We start from the raw sequence: 24,821 nt of genomic DNA on the forward strand, positions 1-24,821 counted from the left end.
CAAACCTTGATGGACCTACTGTTAAGTGCTGGAGTACTCCTAGAACTGGCAGCAGGACTGCCCGATAGATATCTGGATGGCACAGATGATGATGCTGATCCTGACTCTCTTGAGGATGGTGAAATTCCTCCAGGATTAGAACCACATAGAACTATGCTACAGTTCTTCCATAGAGATGAATTGCCGGCCCTGATTTCCCAGACCTTGAAAATGCTAGGAGTGTCTGGGGCAGGTTCTGTGTCTGAGCCAAAGAAAAATCCCATTTTGGTTTCTCTGCATAAAGCCTTTTGTTTTTTCCCCTGTGATGGACACCTCGGAGGCTAATTTCAAAGGAGGTTCAGCTTTGGAAGGCTTGTACCCTCTGGATCTGGTGGTGAGAGAGTGTTTACATTTTCCAAAGGTGGATGCGCTTGTATGTGCAATCTCCAAGTGGACTACTATCCCCGTAGAGGGAGGAGAGGCCTCGAAGGAGGTAAACGATAGGAGAATTGAAACTACCCTTAAGCAGGTAATTGAAGCAATGGTAATGACTTGCAAATAGCTTTTGTTATTCCCTGGTGGCTAGCTCTTGTTTACTTCTCTCTCAAGAGGTTGATGACTCTGGGGTGAATTCCAGAGCAGTTATGGAACCAGAGGCCGTCTGCTTGGCAGAATCGGGCTACGATTTGGTCCACACCTCAGCCAGAGGGGTGGCTTCAGTAATAGCCGCCAGGTGTCAATTATGGCTGAGAAATTGGTTGGCTGATGCGACCTCCAAGGCCAACCTCATGAAATTGCCCTTTAAAGGCTCGCTCTTGTTACGTAAGAACATAAGATATGTCATACTGGGTCAGACCAAGGGTCCATCAAGCCCAGTATCCTATTTCCAACAGTGGCCAATCCAATTAATTAAAGGCAGTTTGGTTTTTTTTCTCTAGGTCTAGGAACTTATCCAAACCTTTTTTAAACCCAGTTACACTAACTGCTGTAACCACATCCTCTGGCAGTGAATTCCAGAGCTTAATTATGCGCTGAGTGAAAAATAATTTTCTTCGATTTGTTTTAAATGAGCTACTTGCTCACTTCATGGTGTGCCTTCTAGTCCTTCTATTATCTGAGAGGTTAAATAACCGATTTACATTAACTTGTTCAAGTCCTTTCATGATTTTGTAGACCTCTATCATAATTCCCCTCAGTCATCTCTTCTCCAAACTTAGCAGCCCTGACTTCCTTAGCCTTTCCTCAAGGGGCATGGAACAACTGCCCTATATCATTTTGGTTGCCCTTCTCTGCACCTTCCCCAGTACAACTATATCTTTTTTGAGATGCAATAACCAGAATTGCACACAGTATTCAAGATGCAGTCTCACTGTGGAGCGATACAGAGGCATTATGACATCCATTGTTTTATTTTCCATTCCCTTCTTAATAATTCCCAACATTCTGTTTGCTTTTTTGATTGCCACAGCACACTGAGCCGACGATTTGAATGTGTTATCCACTATGACACCTAGATCTCTTTCCTGAGTTGTAACTAAGATAGAACCTAACATTGTGTTTGGGAGCGAGTTGTAGAAACTGGCCAATAAGTGGGGTGAATCACTGCTTCTTCGATTATTGGAGGATAAGAAGCAGACACCACATTCCTTTAGCATGAGGGGTCGTGCTAGGGGATCCAAGCGTTTTCGTCCCTATAGAGGTGCAACCTTTCAGAAAACTCAACCTTTTGGTAGGCCTCAGTTCTTTCGTCCCAGGAAGCCCAGAAGGGATGTGGGCTCGGGTGGATCCTCCCGAGCCTCCCAATGAAGGTTTGCCGACCCACCCCCGGGAACAGGAGATAGAAGAGAGAGAGGCATCCCCCTATCAGTGGTGGGTTGAGATCACATTGGATCAATGGGTCCTGGAGGTGATACAAGAAGGGTATGCGCTGGAGTTTCACAGTATTCCTCGGGGATGTGTTCGTGGTCTCTCCCTACCACTCCTTCAGAAAAAGCAGGCAGTAGAGGATACATTGGCAAGGCTCCTCAGTATGAGGGCTGTGATTCTGATGCCCACGTCTCAAGAAAATATGGGGCGATATTCAGTTTATTTCATTGTGCCCAAGAAAGAGGGATCCTTTCATCCCATCCTGGATCTCAAAGGTGTCAACTGTCATCTGCTGGTGACACATTTTCGCACGGAGACCTTGTGCTCGGTGATAATGGCCGTGCAATCGGGGGGATTTTTTACCTCTTTGGACCTGTCCAAGGCGTATCTTCACAATCCCATTCAACTAACGCATCAACGCTTTCTGCAATTTGTAGATCTGGGACGCCATTATTAGTTTCGGGCACTGCCTTTTGGGCCACCACTCCCAGGATCTTTTCCAAGATAATGGTGGTAGTTGCAGCAGAATTGAGACAGGATGGGATCCTAGTACACCGGTATTTGGACCGGATGATTCAAGCCAAGTCGCTGGAAGAGAGCCCGCTGGGGACCCGTAAGGTGATCTCCCTGTTGCAAGAGCTCAGCTGGGTGGTGAACCTGGCCAAGAGCAGTCTTCAGCCATCTCTGTCTTTGGAATACCTTGGGGTTCGGTTTGACAGGAAGCAGGGCAAGGTTTTCCTGCCGAAAGTTCGTATTCAGAAGTTGATGGCACAGCTACATCTGTTGATGAACTCTCTGCGCCCGACGATATGGTCCTACCTGCAGGTACTTGGATTAATGGCAGCTACCCTGGAAGTGGTACCGTGGGTGAGAGCACATATGTATCCTCTTCAGCAATCCCTATTGTCTCTGGTGGAACCCGCAATCTCTGGACTATTCGATTCGGCTCCACTTGCCGATGGAGGTCTCCTCCGGACTGCAGTGGTAGCTACAGCCAGATCACTTAAGGAAGGGAATTTCCCCTAGCACCAGTGGACTGGCTAGTACTGATGACAGATGTGAGCCTCCGTGATTAGGGAGCTCACTGTCAGGAACTGACAGCGCAAGGGTGCAGGGATGCAGAAGAGTCTCTCTGGAAGATCAATCGTTTGGAAGACAGGGCAGTCCGGTTGGCATATTTGCAGTTCGGCAACAGGCTGCAGGGTTGAACAGTCCGGATAATGTTGGACAACGCAACGACTGTGGTTACATAAATCGGCATGGAGGAACCAAGAGCCAACAAGTGTTACAAGAGATCAACTTATGGAATGTCCGAACTACATCTCTGGATGATCTCAGCCTTGCGTGTAGTAGGAAAAGAGAATGTAAGAGCAGACTTTCTCAGCAGGGAAAGTCTGGACCCAGGAGAATTGATGCTATCAAAAGAAGCATTTTCAGCTGATTGTGGATCGCTGGGGTCTCTCATTTTTTACCTCCTGGCAACTTCTCGCAATGCAAAAGTTCCTTGATTCTTCAGTCGCAGGAGGGATCCAAAGTCATTGGGGATCGATGCCTTGGTGCAGGAGTGGCCGGAAGACAAGTTGTTGTACGCCTTTCCTTCATGGCCTGTGTTGAGCAGATTAGTCTGAAAGATCGAGTGCCACAGAGGTTGGTGCTCTTGGTTGCTCCAGATTGGCCCAGGAGACTGTGGTATGCAGATCTGCGGCGGCTCCCGGTAGAATCGCCCCTTCGGCTTCCGGCGTACAAGGATCTATTGTGATAGGGTCCTATTCTTCACGAAGATCTGACTCTACTTTGTCTTATGGTATGGCCCTTGAAAGGGCTCTCCTACTGAAACATGGATACTCTGCGGCTCTGATTTCCACCTTGCTAAGAGCTAGAAAGTTCTCGACTTCCTTGGCCTATATGCGGGTTTGGCAAGTATTTGAGGCCTGGTGTAAAGATTGAGGTACTCTTCTTTGTTAGGACAAGATCCTGCTCATTTTGGAATTTTTACAGGATGGCTTGAATAAAGGCTTGGTACTTCCTTAAAGGTACACATAGCAGCTCTTGCCTGTTTCAGAGGTCAGATGAATTGGTGGATCCTTCTCAGCTCATCCTGATGTGGCCTGATCCTGAAGGAGTGAAACATCTTTGTTGTCCTTTGAAGTTTCCGGTGCCTTTATGGAGTCTTAATTTGGTATTGGATATCTTAGTGGGCCCTACGTTTAGACCAATGCTTAACCTGACTTTGTGGTTAGTGACCTTGAAAACGGTGTTTCCTGTGGCAATTTGTTCTGCTTGTAGAGTTTCTGAATTGCAGGCCTTGTCTTGCTGGGAACCATTCCTCCAGATGACTCCAGGGGTGGTTCAGCTGCGTACTATTCCTTCCTTTCTACCGAAAATGGTCACTGACTTTCACTTGAATCAGTCCATCTCCCTGCCATTTCTGGACAGAGAAAGAGATGTAGAGGAGTATCGTCTGTGCGACCTTTGGAAGTCAAGAGACACATTGTCTGGTATCTGGAGGTTATTGAGCCTTTACAGAAGACGGATTGCCTGTTTGTCCTTCACAGCACTAAGCAAGGAGAGCTGGGCTCGTGGGCTCATTGCTTGCTGGATTAAGGAGATAGTCATGGCTGCATACATTGATGCTGGGAAGCCGTTACCTAGTCAGGTCAGGGCCTGTTCCACTAGGGCTCAGGCAGTGTCACATAAGTGAAATTGTTGTCTTCTGTTGACATTTGCCGAGCTGCAATGTGGTCCTCCTTACACACCTTTCCAGGTATTATCGTCTGGATGTGCAAGCCTGGGAGAACGCAGCCTTTGCTCGTGCAGTTTTGACTGGACCACGGGCAGCCTCCCGCCCTATTCGGGAGTAGCTTGGGTACCTCCCACTTGTTCTGGATTCATCTGACTGGACACTAAGAAGTGAGAAATTACTACTTACCTGATAATTTCCTTTTCTTTAGGACAGTCAGATGAATCCAGCCTCCCTTCCTTGGCTGCTGAATGGTTGTATTATGGTCCTCCTCCATGGCTACGTGTTACAGGGATTACTAGTAAGTGTTCCTCCAGTCCCTAGACTAGTGTGAATTCATTCTTGGCTGAGCTCAATGTTGGCTGAGTGCTGAAATGATTCTCGGTTTTTAATCATGTTTTTGTTAGTCTGTCCGCTGTTGGATTTGAAGAGAATACTGGCAGACTGTCACTGCATGGGGTATATATACTGTGAAATCAGTTTGCCCCGTCTCCATCTGCTGGTAGAGGTGCATAACCCACTTGTTCTGGAGTCATCTGACTGTCCTAAAGAAAATGATCAGGTAAGGGGTAATTTCTCATTATTAATGCACTACTAATTTAGTTAGCTTCCCTAATTTCTCTTAGCATTTCACTTTCCATCTCATCATTTTGGCCAGCTCCTTCCTACAGGCTTCCACTGCCCTGAGAGGTACAGCTCCAACTCCCACCTCCCTCCTACAGACTCCCACTGCCTTGAGAGGCTCAGCTCCGGCTCTGGCTCTGGCTCCGGCTCCGGCTCCCAGCTCCTTCCTACAGGCTCCCAATGCCTTGAGAAGCACAACTCCAGGTCCCTCTGACAGGCTTTCCACTACCCTGAGAGGCACAGCTCTGGCTTACAACTGGGACTGGTTCATCACAGCCTGGTAGGCTCTCAATGCCCTGAGAGGCGCAGTTCTGGCTCCTGGCTTCTTCCTACAGGTTCCCACTGTCCTGAGAAGTGCAGCTACAGCTCCCAACTCCCTCCTACAGGCTCCCACTGCCCTGAGAGCCACAACTCCAGTTCCTTCTTACAGCTTCCCACTGCCCTAAGAGGCACAGCTCCTGTTCCCTCCTACAGGCTTTCACCATCCTGAGAGGCACAACTCCGCTTCCCGGCTCCCTCCTACATGCTCTCACTGCCCTAAGAGACACATCTCCAGCTCTCGGCTCCCTCCTACAGGCTCCCACTGCCCTGAGAGCCACAACACCAGCTCCTTCTTACAGCTTCCCACTGCCCTAAAAGGCACAGCTCCTGTTTTGACTGGACTACAGGCTTTCACCACCCCGAGAGGCACAATTCCGGTTCCCAGCTCCCTCCTACAGGCTCTCACTGCCCTAAGAGACACATCTCCAGCTCCCTGCTCCCTCCTACAGGCTCCCACTGCCCTGAGAGGCAGAGTTACAGCTCCCGGCTCCCTCCTACAGGCTCCCACTGCCCTGAGAGCCACAACACCAGCTCCTTCTTACAGCTTCCCACTGCCCTAAGAGACACATCTCCAGCTCCCGGCTCCCTCCTACAGGCTCCCACTGCCCTGAGAGGCAGAGTTACAGCTCCTGGCTCCCACTGCACCAAAGAGTAGAACTGTAGCACTCAGAACTGCTTCACAAGCAGGGTGGCAAGCCCAAGGGGTCACCATGCTGCCCTTTTGAGTCAGTCTATGTTTCTGTGATAGGAAGGTTCAGCCCATAAAATGTCCTTTTGATTTATTTTTTTCATTTTGAGGTGGGGGGTGGCAGGGTGTTATTTCATTTTTTAGTTCATTCTAATGTTTGTTTTGGTTCCATTTATATGCAGAACAAAAATAAACAGAAAATAAACCATAAAACAACAAAACAAGTGAAACGAGGCCTCACCTAGCCCCGTGGGGCAACCTTTACCACTTCCCGAAACTTCCTCAGACCCCTCTGACTCTCCCCCACCCACCGCCAATAATTTGGGGCCCGGGCCTACCAGGCTGTGATGAGCAAGTCCCAGCTGTGGCCTCTCTGGGTCTCTCCAAACCCAGTCCTGCCCCCCTCACCAAAATGAGCCAGACGGGGGGAACTTCTCCAGCCCCCACTTACCCCTTCCAGGGGGGTCTTGCTGGAAGAAAGGGATAGCAACGATCCCCATTTGCTCCTGCCCTGCTGCAACTCTCTAAAAATGGCCCTGGCTGGCCCTGAGACCGGCGCCAAAAGCACTGTCAACGTGTTCTCCGGGCCGGCTGCCGCCATTTCCTTGTATGGGTGGGGGACCTTAGGACGCGGTGGAGGGGGACCCCAGCCAGGTCTAGGGAGGCCACTTTTCAATGAACCAAAAATACTCCAGAATTTTCAGGTATTTTCAGGCGAGGCCATCTTTGGTTCATTCCAGTCAGGAAAAAACTGAAGATGGAGTTCTTTCGGTCTGGGTGCGCCATTCTTTCTAGTCTGCGAGCACGTGCGTCTGAAAGGAAAGGGGGCTGACGTTGCCCAGGGCACTGCCCTGGCTCCCAGCTTCTTCTCACAGACAAAATGAACAGATGTTCAATCAATGAGATTGCATACTATTGAAATAATGAGGTTACTAGATAGTGCCAGGTGATCAGGGACAAGAAGACCCAGTTCTGGGTTTTACCTTACTCTCAGAGGTTTTGGAACTTCAAATCCCCTTGAGGCAAATTCCTAAGTGGCTTTTGCCTGTATGTAATAGCATGGTGTCTCCAGATAACCCCAGAAATAAGGAGGGTCATGCCTTCGGGGGGGGGGGGGGAGGGTTTGACAAAGTCCCTGTCCCCACTGCTCAACAGACTGCCAATCCCACCCCGGATCTCGGATCCCTCCCACCCCTGCTACGCCCCTGGCTCGCAGGGAGTCTGCTTCAGCGACATGTTCTGGGATTGCAGCGAGCAAGAGGATTAAGTCGGCCTGTCCTCATAGGCCCCTAGTCGTCCCAGCCTCTCCGGGCTGCCGCATGCAGGGGGCGGGGGGCCTCTGAGCATCCACTAACTTAGTACCTGTGCTCGCTGCATGCAGTCAGGGAACACATCACCGAGGCAGAGCCCCTGAGATCCGGCGAGGGAAGGCAAGAAAGGAGTGGGAGGGAAACATTTGGACGTCCGTGTTGGAGGAGGGAATGCAGCGCTGGCACCAGCACTGCGTAGAGTCACCCTTAGCCCAGAATCCACCGCTGGTGAGAGCAGGCAGATTTGCTAAGAGTTGGATCAGACCTGTTCCCCCTGCCAGCAGTCCTTAAGTCCTTGGGTTCTAGAGCCCCTTGTCCACTTGTGAGCTTGGCTGAATTTGTGACCAGTTCATTAGTGCTCCATTAAGCACAGAGGGGGCCAGGCAGATGCTTGTTGGTAAATCCAGCTGTGCAGCAGCAACAGATCCATGGGTGGGAAGGTGCAAGGGGGTCTGGTAATGCTCAGCTCTTCCTCTCTTTCCCCAGGATTTCAGTGTGCTCAGCATCGCCGCCACCATGACGGGCAAATTTGCCATCGGGGTAGCATTTGGCCTTATTTATCTGTACACAGCCGAGCTGTATCCAACCATCGTACGGTAAGAGTCTGCCAACGCTTGGCCCGCGTCTCTCTGCTGTGCTGTATGTGGAATCTGAATGCTTTATTCACGAATATCTTCACTGCCTCCATTAACCCAGCCGTGAAATAAACTTTGGAAGAACGCGATGCAGCAGACGCTGTCTTGGCAGCCAGCTGCACCTGATGTCGTAGGGTCACTGATTCTGCTTCTCTGGCCACCTTCTTGACAGAGGCACACCTCAGCTCATTTTACACATGTCTAACAAGCTCCCTTGTGTATGGACCGGTCAGATAGCAGCATGCACATCATGGGAGTCAGGACTCTGTTTGGAACGTATTCACCCTTAGGGGTGCAGAGCAATTACTGGGGGAGGGGGAAGGGACACCTTACAGAAACTCAAAGCTGATGACTCGGCAGGGGAAGGCTCCACTGCTGACATAGCAAGATGGTAAGTGATGACACACAGAAACCAAAAAGGTATTTAGAGTGATAAGTGCACCTCTAGGCATTTATCCTTTCTAAAGCACACTACCAGTCTTGCTCTGTGTCCCTTCCCTGTTCTTTTTAGGGTTGTAACTGAAGCTCCATGCAGATTTCCCCTCCCAAGCAGTGCTGCTGGCTGTGTAGTAGTTGAGGCTCGGGCTTGCTTTCAGGTTGAGGGGGGGGAAAGGATCCTGGACCTTTCCTTGGCAGGATGCTGCAGATGTTCATCATTGCTCTCTGCAGCTGGGGCAGTCACCCATCCAGAGGCTAACCAGGTCTGCTCCTGCTTAGCTTCTGAGCTCTGATGGGTTTGGGCTTGCTCAGGCCCATGTTGGGGGGGGAGAGCCTGCTAGTAATTGCTGTGGAGGGTACTGCATAGTATGCAGGAGTGTAAGGCTTTTTTCTGGGCCTGCAGTAATAATAGCTGTGGCTGGTATTTCAGGTCTCTTGCGGTTGGCAGCGGGAGCATGATGTGCCGCGTCGGGAGTGTGGTCGCCCCGTTCTGCGTTTACCTGGCTGACGTCTGGGTCTTCCTGCCACAGGTAACCACAAGTGCCAGTCGGCTCATTAGTTGCCAGTTACTGATCACTGATTCCTTCCAGAGGTGTAAACAGAAAAGCACCTTTATATTAACTGCCTAGAATTAGGCCAGGGCAACCAGGACCCTCAGCCCAGATCCTGCTCAGGAACACTGTTGGGCTTCCCTTGGACCTGGCCTGCGGGACATTGGAAGGCCCAGGGCCTGAGCTGGACCTCATTTCTCAAAGCTTTTTGTCATAGAGCGCAGACTAGGAAAAGGCTCTCAAACCATCCCTGCTCTCCGGAGATGTCTGTCTGTAGGAGAGAAGGGCAAATGTACATTTGCTAGTAATACATTTAGATAATCTCCAAAGGTAATTTCAAACCTAGAAACAGAACCTTATTACTTTCCCAGAATTAATCCCACTGCTCTGGTCTCTTACGAAAGTGAGGGCATTGCCACTGGACTGGTTAGGGTAACTAATTACTTTTGTAGTCCTGTGCATTTGATCTAATGTCGGCTCAGCCCCCTGGAGTAATTATTATGTTTCTGATCACACATCCACCCAAGGTTTGTAAATTGAGGAAGGCCAGACAAGCCTCGGTAAGGATTGGTTGTGAATCTGTAGCTTTCATCAGAACATGTGACATAGTAGAGGGGGATGCACATGAGTAACTTGGCTAATTGAAGACAGGAATTGCCTACCACCTCATTCAGGCAAGCTGCTCCTTTAGCTCAGCAGTAGAGTCCTAGGTTGGGAGCCAGAAGGCTACAGGCTCAAATCCTGAGATTCCCAGTTGGAAAACTAGGGAGAAGTGTAGAACCTTTACAGGGGCTGTGGGATGAGCATTATCTCAGGATACTTGCCTGGAGTGTTTCTGACCTACTTTAAAGCTCTTCTCATTTATTACTAAAAGCATCCACTCTGATCATGGCTGGCTGGAGTTTATTCCATGGTATGAGCTGTATGGTGCAAACAGCAGAAATATCCTTCTGGACTTCCACAGATACTGACATTATTTAGGAGAGATAATTATGGGATAGGTTATGTTTTCTAGGCCTGAGACATCTCCCTATCATCATTAAAAAAAAAAATGCTCCATCCTCCTCTAGGCATTTTCCAGCCTTGTGCTGTATGTAGGTCATTTCTCATTATGAAATGTCTGTGAAAAATCAAGCTCCGTGATTGGCCAGATGAGGTCAGGTGACTGTACATCAAGCACATCTGCTGCACTGTGAACATGTGATCAGGCACCAACCAATGGCAGGGCAGCTTTAACAACATTCTGTGACATCACAATGTGCTTTATTTGCCCTGAGATTGTAGATGGAGGAGATGACCCCTGACCAAGCAAATGTAAAAGTGGAAACTGAGGGTTTATTTTTTTTTTATCTTTGCTTACCTCCAGAAGAAATGTCTCTCTTCTCTGAATATTTATTTTAATTTTAGTGGGGGTCTGTCTCTGTCCAATGCCCCTCTGATATCCCAGGATCCCAGGCCTCGGCGTGAAACCCTTAAGTAGTTCAGAAATGAAATCGAGAAAGTCACTGAATCTGTGCAAGTGCTGACGCTGTGTTTTTCATACCATGCAGTTCATCCTGGACTGATACTCTAGCTTTTGTTTCACGGTGGCTGACGCACACGAGAGTAAAGCTCAGTGTTGCCAAGACTGAAATAGCACTCCTATCCAGCATAGAAAATCCAACGTGTAACATCCCAGCTGCTTTAGATCTTGATGGACTTTGCTTCCCAATTACACGGAAGGCCCAGAACTTGGAAATAACCCTTCGCTCTTCTCTGACCACGCAACATAACATTTCTACTGTCGTTAAATCTTCATTTTCTAAATTGCACCTGCTAAACTGCTTAAAACCTGTACTTGAGGCATATGATTTTCAAATGGTTTTGCAAGCACTAATACTAACAAAGCTGGATTATTGCAATTCATTACACTTAGGTGTACCTGCATGTATAACACATCCATTGCTATTAATTTGAAATTCAGCTGCCCGCATCCTAATCAATACTTGTTTGAGAAACCATATAACACCTGCACTTTCTTCACTACACTTGCTTTCCCCAGTTTTCTGGATACAATATACATAGTAACATAGTAATGACAGCAGAAAAGACCAAATGGTCCATCCAGTCTGCCCAGCAAGCTTCTTATGGTAGTAACTGCCGCTCTGTGCAGGCTACCCCCATGTTTCTCTCAAGGGTAGTAAGTACCTGGCAGAATCCCAAGGGGTAGATAGATTCCAAAAATAAGCAGTGAATTTCTGCAGCTCTACCTTAATAATTATTAATGGACTTTTAAGAACATAAGAACATGCCATACTGGGTCAGACCAAGGGTCCATCTAGCCCAGCATCCTGTTTCCAACAGTGGCCAATCCAGGCCATAAGAACCTGGGACTTTTCCTCCAGGATCTTGTCCAAACCTTTTTTTAAACGCAGCTATACCAACAGCTTTCACCACATCCTCTGGAAATGAATTCCAGAGCTTAATTGTGCATCGAGTAAAACATATTTTCTCTTATTAGTTTTAAGTGTATTACTTAGTAACTTCATTGTGTGTCCCCTGGTCTTTGTACTTTTTAAAGAGTAAACAACTAATTAATGTTTACTCGATCCATTCCACTCATGATTTTATAGACCTCTATTATATCTTACCTCAGCCATCTCTTCTCCAAGCTGAAGAGTCCTAACCTCTTTATAATCTTTCTTCATAAGGGAATCGCTCCATCCACTTTATCATTTTGGTCGCCCTTCTCTGTACCTTTTCTAATTTGCTATATCTTTCTTGAGATGAGGTGAGCAGAACTGCACACAATACTCAAGATGAGGTCGCCCCTTGGAGTGATACAGAGGCATTATGATAGTCTCTGTTTTATTCTCCATTCCTTTTCTAATAATCCCCAGCACTCTATTTGCTTTCTTGGCTGCTGCTGCACCCTGAGCAGAAGATTTCAATGTATTTTCATCAGCGAAACCTAGATCCCTTTCCTGAGTGGTAACTCCTAATGTGGAACCTTGTATTGTGTAGCTATAATTTGGGTTACTCTTCCCTAAGTGCATCACTTTACGCTTGTCCACATTAAATTTAATTTGCCATTTGCATGCCCAGTCTTCCACTTTTGCAATGTGCTCTTGCAATTTCTCACAATCCTCTTGTGATTTGACAACTTTGAATAATTTTGTATCAGCAAATCTGATCAGCTCACTTGTTCATATTTCCAGGTCATTTATAAATATAGTAAAAGGCAGTGCTTTCTAAATCTCTGGTCCAAAACTATGGAATTTATTTCCTGAAACTTTAAGCATGACCATGGATGTCAAGAAATTTAAAGGGAGCCTAAAACCTGTTTTGTTCAAGCAGGCCTTTAGCACGTGCATGCTACTATATGGCACTTTTATAAGAAACTCGCGTTTCTCTCGTATGGCATGATTTATCCAGACATTGGTTTGCAGCAGAATTGATTGTCTCAGCTTTCTTAAGAATTGTTTTGTTTAATGAGGAGTGTTATTTTGTTTTTATTATTATGTATGTTAGACTTTGTAAACCGCAACCAGGTAAACTTGTAGAGCATGGTCTGTAAGTTTTTTAAATTAAATAAGTGGAACACCAGCTGTGGGAAACAAAAATCAGACAAAAGTCATTTGTCACTCCGGCTACCATACCTCTGATCACCCTGAGGCTGGTGATGATTAGCAGAGTTGGACGAGGTGTATCAACTTTCTCTTCCAAGCCCCCCTCGTCCCACGCTATCTACCTTCCCTACTAATGCACCCACTCTCTCATATTCATACCCTGTCTCTATCTGCTATGTGCTGTCCCCCCTTCCGAAATAAGGGGATGACCCCCAGCACTCTCTCCCCCAGCCTCTGTAAATCACATCTCTCTGATTTGTGTTCCATTTGTCTCCCTTACTCAGTTGAGTCCTGAGTCTAGGGATAACAAAGAACTTCAAGCAGAGTTGTCTGCTCCAGGCCCTTACCTCCTGGTTCTCCCTTATGTGTTGGCTGTTGATTGAGGAGAGGAGGGGGTGAGACTGGAGTAGATACATCGGAGAAGAAAATAATTCCTCTGCTCCTTTCTCCAGTCTCTTCTCTCTTCTTTCTCTTTATATGCTGCCATCTGGCCTCATCCTCTCCCCTCCTGTTGGCCCAGGAGGGGAAGGAGTGAGGCTGCAGCAGATCCTACAGTGTAGGAAATGATTGCTCTGCTCCCTTCTCCTGTCCCTCCCCTTCTGTTCTGTGGATGCAGCCTGAAGGGGAAGGGCTGGAGCAGTAAGATATTTTCTCACAGGACAAGCAGGATGGTAGTCCTCACATATGGGTGACATCATCAGGATGGAGCCCAATCATGGAACACTTTTGTCAAAGTTTCTAGAACTTTGAATGGCACCTACTGGGCATGCCCAGCAATGCACTGACCCTGCATCCAGCAGGGGTCCCCCTTCAGTCTTCTTTTTTCTGCGCAGCAGTAACCAAGCGGGTTAAGGAGCTCTCTTGAGATTCCTGACAGGAATTTTCCTCACGGATCTTCTTTCAAACAAATTTCAAAAAACTTACCCCATAGGGGTCCCCCTATCCATATACATACTCTGCAGTCAAAAGGTAAGGTTTTACCCTTGTTGTGGTCGATTCCTGTCGAGTTATCCCTTCGGGGCCTACTGCCCATCGACCGCACCACGGCTAAATTTTTGTCAGAGTCATGGCGTCGGGTTTTCGTCAGTGCCCTGGCTGTAGTCAAACAATGTCTATCACTGACCCGCATGGGGTCTATGTTATGTGTTTGGGGTTCGACCACGATGTCCTAATTTGCACCAAATGTGCCCAAATGACACCATAGGGCTGTAAGGCTCATTTAGGGAAAATGGAGTTTCTCTTTCAGTTAAAAACCCCCGACTCCATCGATAGCTTCGACTTCGTCCGAGCCGGTGCCATCGACCTCTCGCCAGCACCACTGCTGCCCGACCGACGTCGACTATTCCAAAGGTGTCGATTCCCTCCTTGCCTCCTCAAGAAAAGGACAGAGGAGATCATAGTGAAAGATGTCGACACCGTCATTGTAAGGCTCAGTCTGCCAATCCAGGCAAGCCCTCGGCATTGGCGTTGACAGAGCCACCGACAAAGAAGCCCCATCCAGAAAGGCCCCATGCTCTTCTGTGACCGGGTCACCGAGGCGTTCCCCACCTTCAATGGTGCTGGGATCCGCGATTCCACCTTCACCGGTGGACCCTCCAGCTACGCAAGTGCTGCCTCCTACTCTGGAGCTGGGTTTCCACGCCCCCAGGATTCCGTGAGGAATTGGATCGGATGATCCAAGAGGCCATCGGTAAAGCACTTCAGGGCTTCTAACCTCCATCAATGCCAGTACCGGTCCCCAACCCGTTCACCGATCCGATTCCCGTAGCGTTCACACTGCTACTGGGTAGCCTGGATGTATTGATCGGTGCCCTGCCTCTGATGGAACCGAGAGCACCGGAGGGTCCAGTGCCTTCCACTCCGATTCCATTATCATCAGATGATGAGGAAACATCGATACCCATTCCACCATCTGGGATTTTACCACTTACTCGTCCATCGATGTCACTGGTCCCTTCGGATCCTCCATCGATGCTGTCAGTGCCTCCTTCGATGCCGTCGATGCCTCCATCGATGCCGTCGGTGCCTAGGCCTGGTCCTTCGGGATTAGCACCATTTCTCCCTGCTGGAGACCCACTAGGTGCTGGAGATCAGCCCTATGATCCTTGGACCAATGATACATCCCAATATACAGATGATCTACCATCAGTGTCCTCTCCCCCGGATGAAAGATGACATTCTCCGCCAGAAGATCTGTCTTTTATTAATTTCATCAAGGAAATGTCTGAAACCATTCCCTTTCAACTTCAGACGGAGGAGGACTCTAGGCACAAGATGCTGGAAGTACTCCAATTTCTAGATGCTTCTAAGGAAATCATGTCTATACCTATTCATGAAATCCTGCTTGATCTCCTGAAGAGAAACTGGGAACACGCATGTTCGGTCCCACCTGTCAACCGCAAGACAGATGCCATCTATCTGGTGCAGTCAGCTCCTGGGTTCCAAAAGTCACAGTTAGATCATCACTCTGTGGTTGTTGAATCAGCCCAGAAGAAGGCATGATGTTCAAAACCTCATTCCTCCATACCTCCAGGGAAGGAACAAAAATCCCTGGATGCCATTGGCAGGCGTGTCTTCCATGGCTCAATGTTCATATCTTGCATTGCCTCTTACCAGTTATACATGACCCAGTATAGCAGAGACCTTTTTAAGAGGATCCAGGATTTCTCTGATTCTTTACCAGAGCAACTCCAGACTCAACTTCATACTCTGGCTCAGAAAGGTCTGGATGCTGGAAAGCACGAGGTCCGCGCTGCGTATGATATCTTTGACACGGCCTCTAGAGTGTCTGTAGCGGGGATTAGTGCAAGAAGATGGGCCTGGTTCAAATCCTTGGACTTAAGACCAGAAGCCCAAGACAGGTTAGCAGATCTACCCTGTGTGGGTGATAAACTCTTTGGGGAACATATCCAAGAGACCATGGCGCAGTTGAAGGACCACCATGAAATGCTGCACCAGCTTTCTTCGGTGCCGTCTGAGTTCCCTTCCACCCCTAAGAGAACTTTCAGGTGTGACTCTAAGTGGCCAGCCTACAAGCCAAGGAAATTTTATCCTCCAGCTTCTAGAGGACGCCCTTCCAGACCTTACCAAAAAGGTCAATCCAGGCAGACTTGGCCTCAAAAGTCTCAGCCAGCTTCTCAGCCTGGATCAGCGTCAGGGTTTTGACTCCTTCCTAGAGATTGTAAGCCAACCTCCTCTTCCATCCATACCGGTCAGCGATCGGCTCTGCCACTTCAATAGCACTTGGCATACAGTCACCACTGACCGGTGGGTATTTGCAGTAGTCACTCAGGGTTACCACCTAACTTTCCTGACTTCCAGTGAACTCTCCGCCTCAGCTGATGTGGGGGATGTCCGACCACGCTCCCTTGCTCGAACAGGAGCTCTCATCCCTCCGCAAATCCCGAGCAATAGAACCAGTGCCCCTCTCCCAGCAGGGGCAGAGGTTTTATTCCCGGTATTTTCTAATACCAAAAACGTCAGGTGGCGTACGCCCGATACTGGACCTCCGCGCCCTAAACAAATTTTTGCAGAGAGAAAAATTCAAAATGATACCTTGGGCTCTCTACTTCCTCTTCTACAAAGAGGAGATTGGCTATACTCTCTAGATCTCCAAGACGCTTACACACACGTCTCAATTACTCCATCTCATCGTAAGTACCTGCGATTCCTGGTCGGCCCTCATCATTTCCAGTACCGTGTACTACCATTCAGCCTAGCGCCCGCTCCACGAGTATTCACCAAATGCCTGGTGGTTGTCGCAGCCTTCCTCAGGAATCAGGGTGTCCATGTCTACCCTTATCTCGACGATTGGTTAATAAGGGCTCCGACTCAGCAGGGCACACTAACCTTGCTGCGTCTCACTATCAACATCCTGATCTCCTTAGGGTTTCTAATCAACTATCCCAAATCCAAGACAGTTCCATCCCAAACCCTATCCTTTATAGGGGCTGACCTAAACACTATACAGGCGAAAGCCTTCTTCCCTCAGGATTGTGCTTTCACCAGAGCATCTCTGGCGTATCAACTACAGACTCGAGTATCTTCAACTGCTCGTCACTTCCTCATACTGCTGGGTCACATGGCGTTCTCGGTGCATGTCACTCCGATGGCTCGCCTAGCCATGAGAGTGATGCAGTGGACCTTAAAATGCCAGTGGATTCAAGCTTTTCAGCCAATGTCCAGTATCCAGGTTACCAAACAGTTTGTCTGGCACTAGCCTGGTGGATACACCACTCCAATCTCATTCAAGGCCTTCTATTTCAGGCTCCAGATCCCCAAATTACCTTAACAACAGACGCATCCAACCTCGGGAGGGGTGCACATGTAGGCGACCTGCAGACTCAAGGAACCTGGTCTCCAGAGGAAGTCAAACACCAGATAAATTTCCTGGAGCTACGGGCGATCAGATATGCCCTTAAGGTCTTTCAGGATTGCCTATCAAAGAAAGCCATCCTGATTCAAACCGACAATCAGGTTGTGATGTGGTACATCAACAAACAAGGGGGAATGGGCTCCTACCTCCTGAGTTGAGAAGCTGCTCAGATATGGGCATGGGCCCTTTCCCGCTCGATGTACCTCAAAGCAACCTACTTGCCAGGAGTGGACAAAATCGACCCAATACCAACATTCGAACTTAAGAAATCCGCTAACACAGTCTCCCATACATTAGCTAAGATCATAAACCTATCCCTAGAAGAAGGATCTATGCCAGATATACTGAAAGGAGCAATTATAAAACCAATCATAAAGAAAAAAAGACAGTGACCCCCTGATCCTGAACAACTACCACCCAGTATAAAATCTTCCCTTAATAGCTAAACTAATAGAAAAAACAGTACAGAAACAGCTGGCTGAACACCTGGATAACAATACCATACTGTATGCATCTCAACACGGATTTTAAAAGCACTACAGCACTGAGACACTACTTCTCTCGCTAACAGATAACATTCTAAGAGGTTTTGATAGTGGTAAACACTACATTCTAATAATGCTAGACTTATCAGCAGCCTTCGACACAGTAAACCATAAAATACTACTAAATAGACTAGAAGAAATTGAATTACATGGCAAAACAATAAACTGGTTCCGTTCAGACCTAAATAACCAAGTTCAGATCAACAACACATTATCAGAAAAAATCAATCTCAAAACAGGAGTACCGTAGGGATCAGCCCTGTCTGCAACCCTCTTTAACATATACATGCTGCCCTTATGCCATCTGCTTGCAGGACTAGGAATCACACATTACTTTATGCAGACGATATTCAACTAATTCTACCTATAGAAGACACATTAGAAAAAACGTTAAACCTAGCTAACATGTACCTTGACATTATAAGACAACTACTAAACCAAATGGAACTTGTGATTAATTTTGAGAAAACAGAATTTCTACACTTAGAACGGAAAAATACTGAAATCAGCCAAACTCCAATAATCCTCAATAACAACCAGACAATTGAACTAGCTGAAAAAGTACGAAACCTTGGAATAATAATGGACCCTGAAATCAATCTAAAACAGCACATATCACTAAAAGTAAAGGAAAGCTATGCTAAACTCATGGTACTCAGAAAACTAAAACCACTACTAACACTAACTAATTTCCGAACAGTTCTACAGGCACTAGTTTTCTCCAGCACAGACTACTGTAATGCCCTTCTACTAGGACTCCCGAACACAACATTAAGACCACTTCAAATACTTCAAAAAATACTAACCGGAAAAAGGAGGAGGGACCATATAACTGAAACCCTGGCGGAATTACATTGGTTACCTATCGAACACAGAATTAAATACAAAACCCTATGTACCATACATAAACTAATACATGATGAGAAATTGGACTGGTTAAACACAGCATTACGAGTAGACCTCCCACACAGAAACCTTCGATCAGCAAATAAAGCACTCTTAACCATTCCTTCAGTAAAAACGGCAAGACTAACAAAAGTGAGAGAAAGGGCCTTATCACTAGCAGGCCCCACACTTTGGAACACAATGCCTCTAGAGATCAGATTACAAAGAGATCTCAAAACATTTAAGAAAAGTTTAAAAACATGGCTTTTTAAACAAGCATTTTATAAAGAGACGGGAGAATAGAAAATATTTAGGAATAGGCAGAAGAGCACCGGTGCACAGCACTTAGGAATGCACAGTAGAGTGGTCTATGAACTCTACATCACTATAAACATAATTGTAACACTATGAATAGTGAATTTTACCCGTGAACAGTACCTTATTGGTACATTTGATCATGACCTACTTCACTAAACAACTGATTGTCTTTAATGATATATTGTAACTGAACCTTTAGCGGCACCTATTAGAATGTGCTATAGTATGCCCTTACCTACATTAATTTATGTGCCTACATGTAAACCGTTGCGATGGTATATAACTTAGCGACAGTATAGAAAAGATTTTAAATAAATAAATAAATCTTTTGGCGGACAAGCTAAGTCGCACTTTCCAGCTGCACGAGTGGTCTCTCAACCCCACGGTAGCGGACACGATATTCCAACGCTGGGGTTACCCTTGCATAGACCTCTTTGCGTCGGTCCACAACCACAAAGTAAACAACCTCTGCTCCCTCATTCGCAGTCACCACTCGCAACCAAGAGATGCCGTCGCCCTCTCCTGGACCAGTGGTCTCCTTTATGCGTACCCTCCACTTCCTCTCATTTCAAAGACTCTCGTGAAGCGCCGGCAGGACAAGGGATTAATGATCCTGATAGCTCCGCACTGGCCACGCCAGGTGAGGTTTCCAATCCTCCAGGACCTTTCAGTATGCCGGCACATTCCTCTGGGGAAGGATCCCCTTCTAATCACTCAGAACAAAGGGTATTTGCGTCACCCCAACCTCCAGGCTCTGTCTCTGACGACCTGGATGTTGAAAGGTTAATACTCCAACCTTTTAACCTTTCATAGTCGGTATCCCGAGTCCTGGTGGCTTCACGAAAGCCTTCAACGAGAAGGTCTTATCGCTCTAAATGGAAGAGGTTTACGGTCTGGTGCACTTCCATGTCCATAGACCCCCTTCACTTGTTCCACTGCGAGGTTCCTGGACAATCTCTGGCACCTGTCAGAGTTAGGCCTAAATACTTCCTCTATCAGGGTGCATGTTAGTGCAGTGTCTGCGTACCATAAGGGTATAGGAAATGTCTCCATTTCAACACAACCCTTAGTATCATGTTTCATGAGAGGCTTGCTCCATTTAAAACCTTCACTGTGCCCTCCTGCCCCTGCTTGGGACCTTAATCTGATTTTGGGACGGCTCATGAAACCTCCGTTTGAGCCTCTCCACTCTTGTGATCTTCGTTATCTCACGTGGAAAGTAGTTTTCCTTCTTGCTATCACATCTGCTCGCAGAGTTAGTGAATTGCAGGCATTACCTACCCGCCTTACACTAAACTTCTGCACAATAGGGTAGTCCTCCGCACTCACCCTAAATTTTTACCAAAGGTAGTGTCGGAATTTCATATTAACCGATCTATTATCCTACCTACCTTTTTTCCCAGGCCCCATGCAAACCCAGGAGAACAGGCTCTGCATTCCTTGGACTGCAAACGTGCTCTAGCCTTCTATCTGGACCGCATGTCGGCCCACAGGAAATCCACTCAATTGTTTTGTTTCTTTTGATACCATTAAATTGGGAAATCCTGTGGGAAAGCAGACCCTCTCCTCCTTATTAGCGGACTGCATTTCTTTTTGCTACCAGCAAGCAGGCATTCTGCTACAAGACCCTGTAAAAGCACATTCTGTCAGGGCCATGGCGACATCAGTAGCGCACCTCTGTTCGGTGCCACTTGCTGATATTTGTAAGGCTGCAACCTGGAGTTCTCTCCATACGTTCGCAGCACATTATTGCTTAGATAAGGCTGGCACACAGGATTCCATCTTTGGCCAGTCTATTCTACGCAACTTGTTTTCAGTTTAACTTCCCAACATCCTTCCACCGACTCCTTCAGGGTTCAGGATGCCCTCCTAACCAAATTTCCACCCCTGTTGTTGTGCCTGTTGCATGTCTTTGGGTGCATTTGGTGCTTTGCTTGGGCATCCCCAGCTCGTTACTCACCCATATGTGAGGACTACCATCCTGCTTGTCCTGGGAGAAAGCAGAGTTGCTTACTTGTAACAGGTGTTCTCACAGGACAGCAGGATGTTAGTCCTCATGAAACCCGCCCGCCACCCCACGGAGTTGGCTTCGTTTACGTTTTCTTATTTTATTTTTCACACATTCTTTTTACTATAAGACAAGACTGAAGGGGGACCTATGATGGATGCAGGGTCAGTGCATTGCTGGGCATGCCCAGTAGATGCCAGTCAAAGTTCTAGAAACTTTGACAAAAGTGTTCTGTGATTGGGCTCCATCCTGATGATGTCACCTATATATGAGGACTAACAACCTGCTGTCCTGTGAGAACACCTGTTACAGGTAAGCAACTCTGCTTTATGCAAACTCCTTGCGTGATCAGATCAAACCCGAAGCAATCCCAGGTATGCTGGCTGCAGGTGGCTTAAATTCCTTGCTTGCATGAGTTTTAACATCGTCTGCTTCGCCCTGGTCTCCTGTGTGGTGGGTCTTTGCCATTTTGTTTGACCAGGCTGTAGTGAGAGTTCAAGCAGCACTATTGGCCTGCAGAATGCATAAGGTGTGGCAGGCCGAACCACCTTTTACTGGGCCAACCTGAGGATGAGCTGAAGCTGATGTAAACTTTAGCAACCACAAAGGACCTTCTTTAAATGAGGTTTTCAAAGCTCATTGTAGGTGTGGCTAATCCTTACTGCTAGTCCAACCTGCAGAGGCTTTTTCACTTCTCCGTCTCCCTGTCCTCCTCGCTCAAGTGACCCACTGTGCCCTGATGACATTATACAAATATAATAATGGATCATTTGGTATCTTGCAGCTGCTGGTGGGGCTCATGGCCCTTCTCACTGGGTTGTTGACACTGATGCTGCCGGAGACGCTGGGAAAGCCGCTGACCAGTACCATGGAGGAAGCTGCAGCGCTGGGAGCAAGGAGAGACAAGAAACAGGCGACGGAACTCAATGGTGCAGCACTGGAAAAACTGGAGGCCCCTGTCTGAGCATTGGTGACCCAACCACCAACCACTCTCACCCCAACTGGAGGCAGAACCCTAGGCAGCCCTTCACTGCTATAACCCTAAGTAGGGTCATGACCCAGACAGTTCACCACTGCTGCAACAGCAGCTGGGGTGTAAGATCCAGCCAGCCCCCCCACCACTCTAACTCCATCTAAGTTCAGGAACCCAGACAGTCCTCCAGTATTATAACCCCAACTGGGGGCAGCATCCAGACAGCTCCCCACTGCTGAAACTACACCTGGGGGGGGGTGTGTAAGATGCAGGAAGACCCCACCACCTTAATTCCATCTAGGGGAAGGACCCCAGGCAGCCCTCACTAGTAAAACCCGGACTGGGGGTAGGAACCTAGACAGGCCACCGCTGCTGTATCCATGACTGGGGCCAAGACCCTCGGCAACCTCCCACTGCTATAACCCCAATGCAGGCTCTCCCCGCACTCTAAACCTTACTTGTACAGTCATGCAGGCAGCCTCTGCTGTTATTACCCCGTTCTGGAACAGTCTCTCCCACCCTGGATAGCCCCCCCCCCTCCCCCTGCTATAAGCTTGCCTGGAACAGCACCTTAGGTAGCACCCACCGCTATAACCTTGACTGGGGCCAATCTTGGTGGCCTTCACCAGTATAACCCTGACTGGGAACAGCTGCTTGGGCAGTCCCCACCAGCAAGGCAGAATATAAGTGCAACAACTTAATATAGCATATAACAACACAACACTGGCTGGGAAAAGTCACCCACCCAACCAGAGTCTGAGGAGAGGCTGCATCTGTCTATGGAGGCGGGAGGGACTTGTTTATGTGTCAGGTTAATTTTATCCTGAGACTTTTGGGTCTTGCGTGTGATATTTTTCATCAGGTCCCACAGAAGCATCGTGTGCTTTCCCAGATGTGATAAAGATTAATGGCTAAGTGCTATAGTTTTACTTCATATATAGCAATATTTGAGGTAATTGGAGATAAGTCAAGGCTGACAATGAATAAATTTTCATTATTTAAGCAAAGTTCCTAGTAGAAAAAGCTTACACTCTTAAGTGTGGGGAAAGGAGAAACAAAGTAATGATAATATAATGCTTATAGGGCCAGCCTGCCCAGTGGCTTAATGACTGCCGCATACTGCCGTGTGGAGGAGCCTGCCTCTTGTCTTCTGCAGGCCAGCTGGAGATGCTGCGGAGGCAGTGCTCACAGCCCCTGGGGGAAGGGGGTCCCAGTCATTGTGAAATGGCGACACCTAGTGGCTGAGTTTAGGGCTCACGATTAGAGGGGTCTGGAAGGAGCCCTGATGGACATGCCCTGGCTGAGGACTGCCGTTGCGATGACCTGGGCTAAAGTTAATTAAAGAATTGGAAGACATCCCCGCCTAGTCATGACTGAAGGCTCACAGCCCCAGAGCCCAGCAGAAGCCTACGTCCAACTGAGCCGAAAGCTGAAAGGTGCAGAAGGAAAACGCCAGGCCGGTAATAGCTCCAGTGCCTCCAGTGTACAGAGCACTGCACAAAGTGAAGAGAACTGGGCAGACTGCATGGGTCAGTAAGTGCCCTTCTGCCGTCATCATATGACACATTCCAAAGTGTTTACTGCAGTTCTGCTAGCGTTTTCTTCAACAGAATCAAAATATGCAAATTAACCTGGCGCTCAGGTCTAACATATGCAAACATATCTCATGAACCTGACACAGGGTGACTGATGAACCAAGTCCAAACTGGATTTCAGCGACGTCAGAAGGGGAGGCTCATCCCTCCCTAATTTACATATCTTCACACTGCCACTCAGCGCCCATCACACCTGCCAACAATAGTGAGCCCGACGATGGACTTTTATCGTGTAAGTACATACAGGATTGTTAAACGGAGTGGCACGTAGGCAGGGGACACATGGGAACCAAAGAAAGGAATCAGACTTAGGAGAAGTGCTTTTTAGAAAGCTTTATTTAAATGCAAAGGGTCCACAAAGACAGGGGCGTGTGCATGGAAAGAGAAGTAGTTTTGTGTCGTTATGTCATTTTGTTTTGGGTTATGTCATGCATATTGTTTCATTTTCCCCATTTCTGTCGTCGTTAAGGCGTGTTGTATTTTTACAGTGCTCGCACTGAAAGGCTGTAGTGCGCGCTAAGGGAACATAAATGACATAAGAGATATTTCATTTGTTGTTTTGTGTAGTTTCAGATGGCAAGCGACTGAAAACGATCTAACGAATAGTATTGATGTTTTCATGTCATTTTAAAACGAGCACGTGTCTCTACAAAAGCATTCGCTTCTGAAATGCAGCTGCTCTTCCTGCGCATGAACGCACCTGTACCGAAATACTGCAGAGAGCGCGTAAAAGGACTGCAAAGGGACTGTCCCACTACTGAAGACACTACCCAGCTGCCATCCTACCCTGTTCTAGCCAGGCTGGATACACCCAGGGGCCTTCCTATGAGGCCCTAGGCCATGTGATAATGACATCTGTCGGGTGCACATTGGGTGGTGGTAGGGAATTAAAGAGGTGGAGAGCTAGCCGTGACCCCACCTGGAGCTCCAGTGCAAAAGAGAAGTCACTTTAATAACAATCACTGGTGTCTGATGTCGTGTCGCTAATTTCTATGTAACAATAAAAAGCGATCACCAGTGAGGAGGAAGCACTCCTATACTGAAAGGGCCCAGGTATATAAGGTTCATGCCACCATCCCCCCTTTGTTAAATGAAATATTTATGAATGGATAATACTCCATGACATGAAATTCTCTCCTTCCTCTTTTAGAGTTGGATAAGAAATCCTGTATCCATGCCTCCCCCCCCCCCATCTCTGGCACTGATTATTAAGAGACTGGCTAACAAATATCCAGCCGTGATAAAACCAGTCAAAATAATTACTAAATAAATACAAGTGTAAGAATGAGTAAGGACTAGAGATGTGTATCATTTTTATATACCATATCAGTTCGTACTTGTTTTTTCCTGCTGTTAACTTCG

The 24,821-nt window shown here is 47.5% G+C and overlaps 1 protein-coding gene across 2 annotated transcripts in view; it reads left to right on the plus strand.

Moving 5' to 3' along the window:
- Nucleotides 1–24,821, plus strand: part of SLC22A16 (solute carrier family 22 member 16) — a 64,134-nt gene extending 39,313 nt beyond the window's left edge. The window contains exons 6-9 of one of the 2 annotated variants that reach the window (XR_003855603.1): nt 8,015–8,124; nt 9,032–9,131; nt 21,676–23,691; nt 24,027–24,821. Coding sequence is in view for 1 of the 2 variants with exons in the window: in XM_029595267.1 (XP_029451127.1) it covers nt 8,015–8,124; nt 9,032–9,131; nt 21,676–21,855 (390 nt within the window). In the remaining variant the exon portion in view is untranslated. Of the gene's footprint in view, nt 1–8,014; nt 8,125–9,031; nt 9,132–21,675 lie in introns of both variants that reach the window. The other variant, XM_029595267.1, reaches the window with a different exon arrangement.

This window comes from Rhinatrema bivittatum, chromosome 3 (assembly GCF_901001135.1).
Source record: "Rhinatrema bivittatum chromosome 3, aRhiBiv1.1, whole genome shotgun sequence".
Taxonomy (NCBI): Eukaryota; Metazoa; Chordata; class Amphibia; order Gymnophiona; family Rhinatrematidae; genus Rhinatrema; species Rhinatrema bivittatum.